General features: G+C 38.1%; 1 protein-coding gene across 3 annotated transcripts in view; it reads left to right on the forward strand.

Moving 5' to 3' along the window:
- The window catches only part of PHF20L1 (PHD finger protein 20 like 1), a 124801-nt gene that overhangs the window by 83065 nt on the left and 25878 nt on the right, over positions 1 to 15858 (forward strand). For all 3 annotated transcript variants that reach the window (XM_027845493.1, XM_027845495.1, XM_027845494.1), the window contains one exon: positions 9552 to 9716. In XM_027845493.1, coding sequence (XP_027701294.1) covers positions 9552 to 9716 — 165 coding nt within the window. The remainder of the gene's footprint in view (positions 1 to 9551; positions 9717 to 15858) is intronic.

A 15858-nucleotide genomic window follows, 5' to 3' on the forward strand; every position in this document is an offset into this window, starting at 1 on the left:
ATAGTGGTAGTGGTAGTAGTGGTAGTAGTAGTAGTAGTAGTAGTAGTGGTAGTGGTGTTCTTAAGTTTGTCAGAGTTGTTCTTGATAATGTTACTGCCCTTGTATAAACTGTTTTCCTGCTTTTGCTCACTTCCTTTTGTATCAGTCCATACTACCCAGGGTTCTCTGAAAGAATCTTTTTCATTACTTCTTGTTATGCAACAGTAATCCATGTCATCCACATACCACAATTTGTTTAGCCATTGTCCAGTTGTCTAAGGGGGAGTAAGGATCAGGAGGTTTGTTCTGCTTGCTATGCAATGCCTTTTCACATGGAAGGTGCTTAAGAAAATGCTTATTCACTTACTATTGACTGACTATGCTCTCCCTGGTATTATCCTCCTTTTTAACTCTGCTTTTCTAGTTTCTTGTTGAATGTGACACATTTCTACACCAAATTCTGAGTGTGTTCAACTCTTCTTTGTCCCATTTCAGATGATGCCCACTTGCCTCCACTTTTTAGTTCAGATTTCTGTACAATTTTTTTTTCCAGGTCATAACCATAATTTAACTTTATTTTTTAAAACTTTCTTGAGTTTATGTAAAATTTCTAGTTAATTTTAATTTATCACAAGTTAACAAAACTGTGAGTTATCTTCTCTGTACAGTTTCTGCTTCCATTCCGGAAGCTTTTTGCATATATTTAATTGCAATGCCTCAGAGCATACACTTAGGCGTCATTTGTTCCCCAATTGAGTGTGTATGTTATTCCCTCCTTAAGTCAAATCCAATGAGAATAAGATTCACTCATTCCCTCTCACTTTCCCCTGTTTCCCCTCTACTGTAAAAGCCTTTTCTTGTCTGTTTTATATGAGATAATTTACTCCATTCTACGTCTCCCTTTCTCCTTCTCTCAATATAATCCTCTCTCACCCCTTAATTTTATTTTCCAGATATCACCCCTTCATCTTTAACTCACCCTGTGCCCTCTATCTATCTATCTATTTATCTATACATACATACATGTAATTTTTTCCCTCCAGCTACCCTAATACTGACAAAGGTCACATGAGTTACAAATATCATATTTCCATGCAGGAATGTAAACAGTTTAACCTTAATAAGTCTCTTATGATTTCTCTTTCCTGTTTACCTCTTCATGTTACACTTGAGTCTTGTATTTGAAAGTCAAATTTTCTATTCAGCTCTGGTCTTTTAATCAAGAATGCTTGAAAGGCCTCTATTTCACTGAATGTCCATTTTTTTCCTCTGAAAGAATATACCCAGTTTTGCAGGGTAGGTGATTCTTGGTTGTAATCCTATCTCCTTTGCCCTCCAGAGTATTATATTTCAAGCCCTTTGGTCCCTTAATGTGAAAATCTTGTGTTATCCTGATGTGTTTCCGCAATACTTAAATTGTTTCTGGCTGCTTGCAGTATTTTTTCCTTGACCTGGGAACTCTGAAATTTGGCTGCAATATTCCTAGGAGTTTTTCTTTGGGGATCTCTTTCAAGAGGTGATTGGTGGATTCTTTCCATTTGTGTTTTGCCCTCTGGTTCTAAAATATCAGAGCAGTTTTCCTTGATAATTTCTTTTTTTATTTTATTTTATTTTTTTTTTATTTTTAGGCAATTGGGGTTAAGTGACTTGCCCAGGGTCACACAGCTGGTAAGTGTCAAGTGTTTGGTCCGAGGCTGGATTTGAACTCAGGTCTTCCTGACTGCATGGCTGGTGCTGTATCCACTGCACCTCCTAACTGCCCCAATAATTTCTTGAAAGATGATATCTCGGCTCTTTTTTTGGTCATGGCTTTCAGATAGTCCAATAATTTTTAAATTATCTCTCCTGGATCTATTTTCCAGGTCAGTTATTTTTCCAATGAGATATTTCACATTGGAAAATATTTCACATAGTTTTCTGTTTTTTTCATTCTTTTGGATTTGTTTTACAGTGTCTTGATTTCTCATAAAGTCACTAGCTTCCAATTGCTCCATTCTAATTTTTAAGGAAGTATTTTCTTCAGTAAGCTTTTGGACTTCCTTTTCCATTTGGCCAATTTTGCTTTTGAAGGCATTCTTCTCATTGGCTTTTTGGACCTCTTCTGCCATTTGAGTTAGGCTATTTTTTGAGGTGTTATTTTCTTTAGTATTTTTTTGGGTCACCTTTAGCAAGCTGTTGACTTGTTTTTCATGATTTTCTTGCATCACTCTGTTTCCTCTGCTTCTCTTACTTGCTTCTCAAAATTCTTTTTGAGCTCTTCCATGGCGTGGGACCAATTCATATTTTTCTTGGAGGCTTTGGATGTAGGAGCTTTGACTTTGTTGTCTTTTTCTAGTTGTATGTTTTGATCTTCTTTGTCACCAAAGAAAGATTCTATGGTCTGACTTTTTTTGTGAGGTTTGTTTATGATCCCAGCCAATTACTTGAGTTTTAAACTCTTTGTTAAGGTAGGGCTCTGCTTCCAGTATGGCGAATGTACTGGCTCAAGCTTTGGGGGTTTTGTGCAGCTGTTTTCGGAAATACTTCTAGGGACCTGTAAATTTTCAGTTCTCCCAAGGTGGCATGATCAAAGGCGAGATGTTTACTCCTTTCCTGGCCTGTGCTCTGGTCTATGAGTGACCACAAGCACTCTTTTCTGCCTTGGAACTGTGAGGAGGATTTCCTCTCCACCACCACTACAAGCTCCACCATGCCAGCACTCCTTCTCACCCCAGGACCACTACCCAGAACTGTGACCCAGATCCAAGCACGGGCAAAGCAAGAGAATCCTGCCTCAGCACCAGCAAAGAGATTCCTCCAATCCCCCTCTGATCAGCCACTAGATTCCACCTCAGTCTGTGGGCTGGAATCTCAGGAGGCGGCCACTGCCCCGGGGCCGCACTCTGGAGCCGGGCCTTGGACCGCAAGCTTCTCTCTCACCATAGACACATACTTTTCCTGCTGACCTTCTAAGTTGTGTGGTGTTTGTGGGTTGAGAAGTCTGGAAACTGCCACAGCTGCCTGTGATTCGGTCCTCTGAGGCCTGTACCAGGTTTGCTGAGGTCTGTTTTGCCCACGTGCCCAAGCCAAACTATGTTCATCTCCCTGCCCGACACGATATACCTTTCCAATCAACCATCCAATTGTCTTGGGCTGGAAATTTGTTTCACTCTGTCTTTTTGTGGGTTCTGCTGCTTTAGAATTTGTTTAGAGCCATTTTTTACAGGTGTTTGGAGGGGTTTGGAAGAGAGCTCAAGCAAGTCACTGTTTTTACTCCACCATCTTGGATCTATACCTCTTCTGTATACTTTTCATACAATTATAAGAAATCAAGTTCTGCTCCCTTCTTCCTCCTTTTTGTATTAGTATATTACTTGTATTCCCCCTTCTCTTTTCCCTCTTAGCAATTTACCCTCTTAGAAATTCTCAGAACAAAACTACTCCACCCTCAGGACCTCTGTTTTTCTTATTTAAATTCCTCAATACCCTTGAAAGATATTAAAATGTTAAAGTGACACTTTTTTGTTTCTTCTCCCTATTCTAGAATGTTAATACTGCATCATCACACAGCTCCTTTCAGTTAACAAATTTACCTTTCCAGGTTCCTCTCACATTTCTGGTCTTCCTTCGATCTTTGAGATTCAGAGTTCTAGATCTTAAGGACTTAATGTTAGGGACCTCAGAGTCCATGGACCTGAGCTTTCCTGGTCTGATCACTGCAGCACTATACTGGTTTGCACCTCCACAGTTGATGGTCACTTCCAAAGTTCCGAACCTTGTGCTTTCTGACCATCTTTGGGCTTTTTCTCAAGGGAGCCCTCCACTGTTACAGTCTTTGGACACAGCTTTCATATATAGCTTAGGCACCATCTCCTGTCTTTCCTGTCCTACCCCCAACTTCTCATGCCATCCCTCCCAAAATACTTTGTATTTAACTACTTTATGTATATACATATATTTATTAACTTTACATTTGGGCTGTTAATACATTTTTATATGTAATTAACTGTCCCATTAAAATCTAATCTCAGTGCTAATAGGGTTTGTTTTATTCTTTACACTTGCATCCTCAGTATATATCAGGAGTGCTGGGGATGTAGTAGGCACTTAATAAATACTTCTTTACTGATTAATTGACTGCTTGATTTGTCTCTTGAAATTTGGCTTTTGACTCTTCCATTCTATAGAAATTGCTTTCTTAAAAGTTATTATTGAATTCTTAAATGCTAAATTCAATGAGATTTTCTCAGTCTTCATTTCCCTACACCATTTGACACCACAAATCTCTTTCCCAATCATATTTATTAAATGACAGCTATGTGCTGGATATTGTTCTAAATGCTGTGGATACAAAGAAAGATAAAAAGACCGTCTCTGCCCTTGAGGAACTCACAATCTAATGGGGGAGACAGCATGTAAATACCTATGTACAAAAAAAAGCTTCATATACAGGATAAATGGGAAAGAATTAAAAGCAATTAGGAAAGGATTTCTGTAGAAAGCAGGATTTTAACTGCGACTTGAAGGAAATGCAGGGAACCAGGAGGTGGAGCTGAGGAGGCAGAGCATTCCAGGCACTGGGTACAGCCAGTTGAATTACTGAAAGTCAGGAGAAGGATTGTCTTGTTTGAAGAACAGCAAGGAGGCTAGTGTCACTGTAAGAGAGATACTAGTGTCAGTAGAAGAGTACTTGGGGGAAAATGGTTGTGTAAGATGTAAGAAGCCTGGGAAGATGGGAGGATGCAGGGAAAATGTTATAAAAGGCTTTGAATGTCAACCAGAGGGTGAGGTCATAGGGAGCCACTGGGAGTTTACTGATTGGGTGGGGGTGCTTTAAGAAAATCGCTTTGACAACTGAGTGGAGATTGGACTGGAGTGGGGAGAGACTTATGGTTGGCAGACCCACCAGCAGGCTATTACAATAGTCTAGTGTGGGATGGCAGTATCAGAGAAGAAGAGGGTCATGTGTGAGGGATAAGTTAAAATAACAGCCCTCAACAAAAGATTGGGTATGAGGATTAAGAGACAAAAGTTGAGGAGGCACCTAGGTTGCAAGCCTGGGGACTGGGAGGATATTTTTGATAGTGGTAAGCAAGTATAGAAGGGAAGGAAGGTTTGGTGAGAAAGATAATGAGTTCAATTTTAGACATTGAATTTAAGATTTCTGTAGGACATTTAGGTTGAGATGTCTAAAAGGCAGTTGGAGATAACCAGACTGGAGGTCAGCAAAGAGATTAGGACTGGATAAGTAGATTTAGAAACATCAGCATAGAGATGATAATTGAGTCTATTGGGAGCTGATGAGATTACAGAGTGTAATAGAAGAGAGTGAGAAGAGAAAAGGACCCAGGACAGAGTCCTTTGGGATACTCACAGTTGCTGGTTATAATCTGGATGAAGATGCAGCAAAGGACATTGAAAAGTAGTGGGAAGATAGATAAGGGAAAAACTAGGAAAGAGAATAGTGTCCTGAAAACCTAAAGAAAAGAGAGTATCAGGAAGGAGAAGACCAACCATGTCAGAGGCTACAGAGAGGTCAAGAAGGATGAGGATTGAGAAAAAAAAAACCTGCTAGATTGGCAATTAAGGGATCATTGGTCTTTGCAGGGAGAAGTTTTGGTTGAATGATGAGGTCATAAGCCAAACTGTAGAGAATTAAGAAGAAAATAAGAAGGAAACGAGGCACCAGTTGTAGATATCCTTCTCAAGTTTAGCCACAAAAGGCAGGAGAGCTATGGGATGAGATGCAGCGAGTGATGAGGAGGAGGGGAGAGGAGAGAGCCTTATGTGAATTTTTTCAGTGAAATAAAAGGCAAAATTATCAGTTGAGATAGTGGAGGTGGATGAAGCATTGGCATGGAAGGTTTGAAGAGGGATAAAAAGATTTGGAAGTGTCAGTGGGGTGAGTGGGATAGTGAGTTAATTAGGGAGGTATAAAAGGATTGCCTAGCAGCAATTGAGGGCCCAGCTGACATTTTGTAACATAAATTTGTAGTGGACCTAGTCAAAATGATTGCATGATTATCCGTTTGTTCAGCAAAATGTGAGTAGGATTCGAGGCAGCGGATGGTGGGAGAGATCCTAAATGTTACCACTTTCCTTATCATCCCTGATACTTCTTTTTCTTGGTTGTCATCCTTTTTGTCTGATAACATGCCAGTCTTCTTTGCTGAATCTATCTCCCAATCCCTAGCTATGGAAATCTTCCAAGGATTTGTCATAGGACTGTGGGATCATAGACTAAAAGCTATAAAGGACTTTAGAGGCCATCAAGTCCACCCCCATTTATTTTACAGTTGAGGAAATTGAGGCACAAAAAAGTTAGATGATTTTCCTACGGTCACACAGTTAGCATGTCTCTGAGCTGGAATTTGAACCCAGATCTTCCTGACTCCCAAGTCCAATACTCTTTCTACTACACCATGTTGCTTCTTCCTGGAATATCTAATTTTCTTTCATTTCATTTTCTCCCTTTGTAATCTCATTAGTTCCCATATTAATTTCTGTAGATGATTCCAAAATTGTATATTTAGCTGTCATTTCTCATGAATTCCAGTCCAACATTGCTAGCTGCTTGCTGGATAGCTCCATCTGGTTGCCCCATGAGCATCTCAGACACATACTCCTCCCTTCCTCATTTTGACCTCTTGTTGAACCAGTTCAACTCTACACTGTCTTCATGCCTTGCCAAGCTACAAGCTTGTATTATTCCTACCATCAGCTTTTACTTCTACTTAGGTACTGCTGATTGGAGCTGAAGAAAAATCATAAAACCATGTTGACTTGTTCCATTTCAAATTTATGTTGCATAATTTCAGCTGGGCTCACTACAGCTTCATTGTTGTTTTTAGTTGTGTCTGACTTTTCATGACCTCATTTGGAGTTTTCTTGGCAAAGATCCTGGAGTGGTTTGCCATTTCCTTCTCCAGCTCATTTTACAGATGAGACATTGAGGCAAACAGGGGTAAGTTACTTGCCCAGGGTCATGCAGCTAGTAAGTGTCTGAGGCCAGATTTGAATTCAGGAAGATGAGTCTTCCTGGCTCCAGACCCGTACTCTGTGCACTCTGGCGCCACCTAGTTGCCCCCTCACTGCAGCAAGGTGGTCTTTTTATACCTCCAATTCACCATCCCACTCTCCACAGCAGCTTTTCCAAATTTTTTCATCCCTTCTCAAGTCTTCCATGGCATTCCCTGGCCACCTCCCTTCACCCTTTCAGCTGCGGAACTTGCCTTGTACTTCACCAAAAATATTGCAGCCATTTGCTGAGAGTTCCCTCTTCTTCCCTGCTCTTCATATCAGATAATTTGGATTTCTTCCCACAATTTTTCCTTCTTCAACCTTCTCACATGAAGTAGTGACCCTTCTTGTAGAGGAAAGCTTCATTATGTGCACCTTTTGTCTCATTCTTTCCCATCTTCTGGAGTAGATTGTCCTCTGTATCATCCCACTCGTGCTGATCTTTGATCTGTCTTGTCTACTGGCTGTTTCCTTACTGTCTGTAAACTCTCTTGTTTCCTTCATTCTTAAAAATCCTTCACTTGCTCTGACTAATCCCACTTGCAATTATCCTATTTCTTTTCTCCATTTTTTGTTGAAACTCCTTAAGAAGACTCTCTCCAATCTATGCTTCTCACTTCTAAATGCTCTGCACTCTTACTTCCAACTTTATCCTTTAACTGAAATTAATCTCTCCAAAGTTACCAGTAATCTCTTAATTGCCACATCTAATGAACTTTTCTCCATCCTCATCCTTCCTGATCTCTCTGTAGTCTTTGACATTGTTGATCACCCTTTTCTTCTAGATTCTCTTTCCTTTTTTTTTTAGGCAGTTGGAGTTAAGTGATTTGCCCAGGATCACACAGCTAGTAAGTGTCAAATATTTTGTCTGAGGCCGAAATTGAACTCAGGTCCTCATGACTCCAGGAACAGTGCTCTATCTGCTGTGCCACCGAGCTGCCCCAGGATTCTTTCCTTTCTAGGTTTTCTTGGTACTGCTTATTCCTGATTCTCTTATCTCACTGCTTCTTCTCAGTCTCCTTTGCTGGATCTTCATCCAGGTCATACTCACTGAAACTCTCCTGGATCCTCTTATTTTCACAATACACTGTCTTAATTGGTGATCTCATTAGTTCCCATGAATTCATTTAGGGTTGCTATGCAAATGATTCTCATATCTATTTATCTAGTTGTAACCTCTCTGTTTATTTTTAGATTTTCATCTCTAACAATCTGTTAGACATCTTGAGCTGGATGTCCTATTAACATCTTAAATTCAACATATCCAAAACTGAACTGATTATCTTTCTTCTGAAACCCTCCCCTCTTTGAAACTTCCCTCTTGCTAGTGAGGATACCACCATCCTACTGATCACTCAGACTTGAGTGTAGGTGTCATCTTCACTCCACTTCTGATTCCCACCTCATATCCAGTCAGTTGCCAGGTGTTCTTCCTTTACAGCATCTCTTGTATACATCATCTCTTCACTCAAGTAGCTACTACCCTGTTATATTACCTTATGCCTTGGCTGTTAGAATAATCTGCTGGTTGATTTCCCTGTCTTAAGTCTTCATTCCATTTTATCCTTTCCTTAGCTTTAAAAATAATCTTCTTAAAGTGCAGACTGTTACTCCCTTACTCAATAGATTTCAGTGGCTCCCTGTTAATTCCTAAAATCAAATATAATATCCTCTCTTTGTCTTTTAAAGCTCTTCACTCTATTTATATCTTACACTTTACTGTCCTCCACACACCGTACAATCTGGCAACACTGGTCTTCTTAGCACACAAGACTTCTTCCCCTAACTCCATGCCTTTTCATTCATTGTCCCCTATATGTGAAATATTCTCTCTTCTCACTTCTACCTCCTGGATTCTTTGATTTCTTTCAAGACAAGTCAAATCCCACATAATACAAAAAAAAAATTTTCTCTGCTTATGCCTTCCTGTTGATATCACCCCCCCCATTTACACTGTATATATCTTCTGTGCACCTAGTTGTTTGCAAATTTATTCCCCCAATTAAAATGTGAGTTCCTTTAGGACAGGTACCTCTCAGAACTCAGGTCACTTTTTTTTTTTGAGACTTTGTTCATAGCCAACATGTCAGTTACCCTAATAGCATTTACCCTAATTACCAAAAATTTCAAGAGAAATTAGAACTTTCTTTCATGAGTACTAAACAGTTAATGGGGGCCATTTTCTTCATCTTACTGGAGTACTCTCTGATCTAACCCAAAATTATGGATAAATTAATGGTAGCATTCTTTAGAGTAAATATATAGGTGATCCAGAGCCACATGTCCTCTTTGTCTGCTTTGCTCAAAGGCAGTCGCTGATGATGGGAAATTTGAATCCCTATTAAAGTTAATATTATCTATGGACAGAATGCTTCAGAAGCCCTGTTTCCATGTCAGATCATCTGGTAAGTGATGATCTAATTGCTCATCAATAATAAGGGAAAATTACAAAATGATTACATTTCTGTTTTATGTGATAATAACTTGAGCACCTACTTCATAACATCATTATGATGACTCTTCTCGGTTGCCTGAGAGTTTATTAAATTATTTTTTGATGTCTTATGTTGCAGACTATTCAGACTATGAAGACAGTTCTCTAGAATTTTTGGAAAGGTGCTCCTCTCCACTCACTCGGTCCTCTGGGAGTTCTCTGGCTCTGCGAAGCATGTTCACGGAGAAAAATACGTCATATCAATATCCAAGAGCTATTTTATCTGTTGATCTTAGTGGAGAAAGTATGTTCATTTAATTGTAGGATGCTTTTTATTTTAAAGCTTAAAATTACTATATGTAGAATTGGGACTAAAATAAATAATAGTTTATTTAACGAATTAAAAATATTTACTGAGTTCCTATTGTATAAAGCACATACTTTAATAAGTGAGGATCTGATTATATGACACTAATAGGTCACATTTATATAAGTACTTTAAGATTTGCAAAGGAATCTTTGTCTGCATAATTTAATTTGTACTAATAGGAATAAAATTTGCTTTCAAATTTTACAGTGCATATAATAATCTCCACTAAGGTCTTATTCCAGTACCTCATCCTGGCATGGCTATGATTCTGGATTCCAAAATAGATTAAGGTCTAACAGATCCTTTCACGCTATAAATCCTTCAACTCTGACCTGGAAATGGGCTGTTGTCTGAGGACAAACCTAGCTAAGTTCAGAGAAGGCCCATCACTAGTAGATTGTCCAGGTGATAATTCTTTTTTGCCAGAGCATTTCATTGTGAATCTAATATAAAGTATGAAGGAGTATTAATCCATGTCAGTAGAAGTTGTACCCACACTGATAAAACCACAGATTTTTTTAGATGATGTTATGAATTGTATAGAAGCCTGACTATGGATTCTAAAACTATTGATGCTGATATTGTGACGTGATATGCACATGTGATGAAATCAGACAAAATAAGAGTTAGGAAAGCCTAAAATAAACAGCAGAATTTCAGATTGAGAGAAGAAAAGTTAGGAGGGACTCTAAAGTTGAACTCATGGTTGTAATCTAACCTAACCCATATCTAAATCTTGCATCCCTGCTACGACAGCCTCAAGAATGTCCATCTAACTTCTGCTTGAATGCCTGCATTGCTAGGGAGATTCCTACTTACTACTTTAGAACAGTGTCAAATGTTGGGAAGTTGTAACTTTCACTAAAATGAAGTCAGCCTCACTTCACCTGTCTACTGTGGATCCTTGTTCTGGCCTCTAGTGTCACATAGAATAAAATGGTATCTCATTCACATTGAATCTCTTCATATATTTTAAGGTAGCTTTCATTTTACTTCTATGTAGTCTCTGCTGCAGGCCAAACATTCCATGTTCCTTCAGTTCTTTGATATAACATAGTTTCAAAACCCTTTACCATTCTGATCACCCTCTTCTAGGTAGCTCCAACTTGTCAATATATATCTGTCAGCTAGGTGGTACAGTAGAAAGAGTGCTGGGTTTGTAGTCAGTGCTGAGTTTAAGGCCTGCCTCAGTATTTACTATAGTCATTTAACTGCTCTCTTTCTCAGTTTCCTCATCTATAAAATGGGAATTATTATAGCACCTAACTTCAGAATCAAATGATATAGGTGAAGCACTTTGCAAACTTTAAAGTGCCATATAGATGGAGTTATTCTTACAGTATAGTACTTTCATAGTCCATGTATCATTCCAAAATCTGTGCTTTGTACATAGCAGGTGCTCAATAAATATTTGTTAAATGAATAAAAGAAAGGAATCAGAAAACACAGGAGTAGTTATTTTAACTTGTCCAAATCATATAAATTAATATAGTTAATGCAGATTATCAAATGTTTCTATAATCTCATATGGGGCGTATTTTGTGGCATGAGTAAATTCTTTCATGGGTACTGAATTTTTGGAGATTTTAAAAATTAATTTAATTCTTTTAGGTATTAGGGTATGATTTAGTACACCTGAATGGTCAGGCCTAAGGGCCTGAAAAGGCCTGGAAGACTATTTATTTGTTATTAAATGAACCCCCCAAAATCATATTTTTAACAGCTAAGATAAAATGCAGGAAACTCAATTAATGCTTCTTTGATGAGCTTACCATCATTATGCCTCATAAGCAAGTAAATTGCTTCCTTGAATAAGGTAGTTGTGTTAAAAACTTCCAGACTACTTAGTGTCATTTAGAATACAGGCAGTCTTGAACCTATATACAGATATATTACAATGCAAAATTTCATGTTTAAGTTAGTAGTTAGGAACTCATCACATTTCTCAATGGAAATGGAATTAAATGTAGTGATTAGGTTCGCTGACCCACAGAATCCATTTTAATCCTTTTTGTAACTGAAGGATAACATTGTATTAATCATACCTAACAACCCAACCATTATATGTAACAGTGTTTCTGTGAGGAAAGGAACTACAGTACTGGCCAGAAATCAAGTCAGTAAGTATTTTTTAAGTGCCTACTATGTATATATGCCAGGCCTTATGCTAAGTACCAAGGAGACAAAATGTAAAACAGTCCCTGCTTTCAAGGAACTCACAGTCTAATAACAGGGGACAAAGCACACAATTATGTATAAGTAAGATATATGCAGGATAAATTACAGATGATCTCAGAGAAAAGGCACTAACATAAAAAGGAGTGGGAAAGACTTCTTGCGGAAGGTGGATTTTAGAGCTGAGACTTAAAGGAAGCCAGGAGGCAAAGATGAGGAGGAAGACATCTATGTGAAAATGCACAAAGTCTGTAGATGCAGTGTCTTGTTCAAGGAGTAATAAGGAAGCCAGTGTCATTGGATCATAGAATATGTGGAGGGGAGTAACAGGTAAAAAGACAACAAAGATAGGAAGGATCTAAGTTATAAAGGGCTTTAAAAGTCAAACAGAGTTTATATTTGATCCTGGAGGCAATAGGGAGCTACTGTAAATTTATTGAATAAGGGAGTGTGATGTGGTCAGAACTACATTCTGCTTCTCTAGGAGTGGCTTGTAGAGGTAAGAGTAGGGTTGGAAGTTCCAGAAGTTAGTGGTGATGAACTGAGGAAGGACCAAGGCATCCTCCCTGTGTACATCTTCAGGTATGTTCCATAGTGCATGCTGATGTATTGGCACATGTTTTTCTTCTTAAAACCTCAGGGGTTGACCTGCTTTCTTCCTGTTCCACTACCTCTACTGATCAATTCAGTTTAACAAACATTTATAACACTTAATATATTCAAGGCATTTTCCAACATTTCTATCCTTTCTTAGCTCAGTTTGGCACAGAACATTCTTACAGCCATTCTCTCCTCTTATGTCCCTGAAGCAAGCATATGGACCTTTTGAGGTCTTATAAAATGTTTTTACTTCTAACAATAATGGCAAAACAGACTAGTTAAAAAGTCTTCCTTTTTCTTTTTTTTCACCGAGACTTTGAGTTAAAGACAAGGTTTACTTATGTGATAGTGCACAAAAGCACTATCCACAGTTGATGCATCTCCTGGGCATATTGTCCACAAATAATGAAGTGGATACTCTTAGTAGGAAGGGGAATAGGAAATCCATCGAGCCTGAGGATGCTGCTTTTAAGATCCTTGAGGTATCTTACCATTTGCTGCCATAAATTTTGCCATAGGAACATCTTGGGCAGACATTGGGGTAAAGTGAGACCAAATTTCAGAATTGGTGTTCCTAGTAACAGGGATCTGTGGTGTCAAGGAAAAGGTGAATAGAAAGGAAAGGAAGATGGAAGAGAAGTTTCAAATATTGGAGATAGAAAGGAAGAGTTTCCATGATAACCCTTGAAAGTTGGGGCTTTCAGGGACATTAGAGTGTGTGTATATATATAATCTGTACATGAGGGGTACGTACAAACTGATAATAGCTAAGTTGGGCTTAATTCTTGCCTACTTTACAACCTAAGGAGTAGTTTACTTATCTAGTAGAATTAACAATATTATGTAATTTCATAGCATCCAAGATTTTACATCTGGAAAGGATGTTAGATATATGATCCAACTCATTTTGGTGAAGAAACTTAGACCCAGAAAGGTTGTGACTCACCTAAGGTCACAAAGCTTGTCACTGACAGCAGGAAATCGACTCTGAATTCAGTACTCTTCTCTATGCCACATTACTTCAAAAAAATTTAGTTAGAAGGTCTCATTTTATTTTCCTGATATTGATTTTTAATTCACAAGTAAATGTTAAAGATTGTTGATTCTTTCAACCCTTTATGAGAACTATGTTGCCCCAAATGTTTTTAAAGGGAGGGGGTGAGATACAAACTTAATTCACTATTAACTTTATATTAGTAACCCTCTATTTAATGTTTTAATGGATATGTGTTGTATACAGTGATGATTCATAACCTAACCATGGTCTGTTTTAGTCTGCATGTTTGGCAGGTGGCCAGTGGAGCTGATAAGGGCACATAAACTAGAAGAAGCTTCTGACTTAATTGTAGCAAATGTATTTCAATCCCTTACCTAGAATGATACATAGTAATATCGAGCTGGGAGGCTCGGTGATGCAAGCAGTTGAGTGACCGCTTTCCTTTCTTTTCCCTGTGTTTTTTTTTTTCCCTTCTTGCTTTTCCTTCTCTGCCTATGGTTGTTCTAGCCCTTTCCTTGCCTGTTCTACCACTCCCCACTGAGGGCATAAGACTGATAAATAATCTCTTCTTTATTACCCCTTTTACCAATACTTTTATGTAAGTGTTGGTACATGTCACTCCCATCTTCCCTGCCCCCTTCCTCTGCTCTGAGGACTTCTACCCTCACAGTTTCTCTGGGAAAACACTTGGTTTTCTTGTTTTTCCAATGATTCTTTCTTCAGTCCTCTGTGTTACCAGAGTTAAAAGCATCTGTATGCAACTGTGCCATCTTTTGTATAGATGAGTGGAAAAAAAACCAAAAATGTAGTAGGGTATAGAAGGGAACTTTTTCTTCCTAGCTATTTGACAATATTCAGGAATTGCTTCACATCTATGTAGGGAAAAAATCATGAGTTTTTGTCTTATTCTACTCATAAACCAAAGTGTAAAGAAACAGATTTTTGCCAAAGAAAAAAATGGTTCCCAGGTTATTCTCAACACAATGGCAGTGCTGATGTAAACCTTACATTTCTGAAGTTCTGTTTATCATCACCAGTCCCTTTCTGCTCACCCCAGAATCCCCAGAATCCAGAATTTTATCCCTTGTAGCAGGCCACAGGAGCTGTGATCATTGGCAGGGAGCAGAGAGAGTCCTTTTTCCAGCAATAGAAGGGAAAGAAGTATGAGAAGATGTGTTCTAGGGTGGAACAGATGATTCTGTAGTATACTTAGTGTGGTACTGTTGTGGGTTAGCCTTGGAACCGTGTCAGCATGTATAATAGAGTTTTTATAGAAAATTGCATTCTTAATTCTAAACAACGATAGTTGTTACATACAGAGTTTCATAAATGACAGTTACTTCTATCGATTCCAAATTTATCTTGACCAAATTGGGATTTACTGGAGTTCTGTCAGAAATTTAAACCAATCGTGCTGTTAAGACATTTCACTGTTGTTTTAAAAATTGCCTTTACTTTATTGAGTGTATAATTTTATAAATGTATTTGCCATTAGTTCAGTATTCTTGGTGAGTTATCACCAGTTTTATTTTCTCCAAATGTCTCAGTATACTTCTTTTGTAAAACGATCAACAAAGGCACAAAATAAAGCATGTGTTAATATTTTTAATGTATACCAACATTCAGCTTCCTGAAAATCAAGTATGAAACATTGTAAAAAAAAAAATAAGAGCAAGGAAACGGAAATTATGACCTTTTTAGAATATTTTAGATGAAGAAAAACTGAGTCATGATGTATTTTAAATGTTGGCAGCATGATTGGGTGATTAGTTTGACCTGCTAGGAGTCTTAAAATTAATTTCTGTTTTATCTTTTTAATAGTGGAATGTGAATATTCTTTCTACTTTGGATATATCCTAATTTGTCAAACTGTATCATAGAAAGGAAGCAAGTAAAACTCCACAGAAAGATAAAAGGAAAGAGTAATTGTTATGTTATATATAAACAATGAGAGGTTGTGTGATGTAGTGTGTTGAGAGCCAGTCTTGAAACCATCAAGAACTGGTTTCAAGTTCCCCTGTGACACATGCCAACTTGCTATGATTATAACTTTCAGAGAGGATCCCAGCCTTCATTGATGGAGGTAGTTTCTTTACCTGGGAGTTCCTCAGTGAAGTAACAGATCTAATCCTTATAAAAAGAAAGAAGGGGAAATTTTCCTTTCATGCCCAGAGAAAGTACCTGCAATTTGATATAGGGTGGCTTGTTTTTTTGATGACTTTTTTAGAAACCTAACATTATAAGGTCCTTACACTAACATCCTGTTCTGTCTAGGAATATTCTCTTTTATATGCTTCTAGCAAC

The sequence above is a fragment of the Vombatus ursinus genome, unplaced genomic scaffold (genome assembly GCF_900497805.2).
Source record: "Vombatus ursinus unplaced genomic scaffold, bare-nosed wombat genome assembly UNPS02014973.1, whole genome shotgun sequence".
In the NCBI taxonomy this organism is placed as follows: domain Eukaryota; kingdom Metazoa; phylum Chordata; class Mammalia; order Diprotodontia; family Vombatidae; genus Vombatus; species Vombatus ursinus.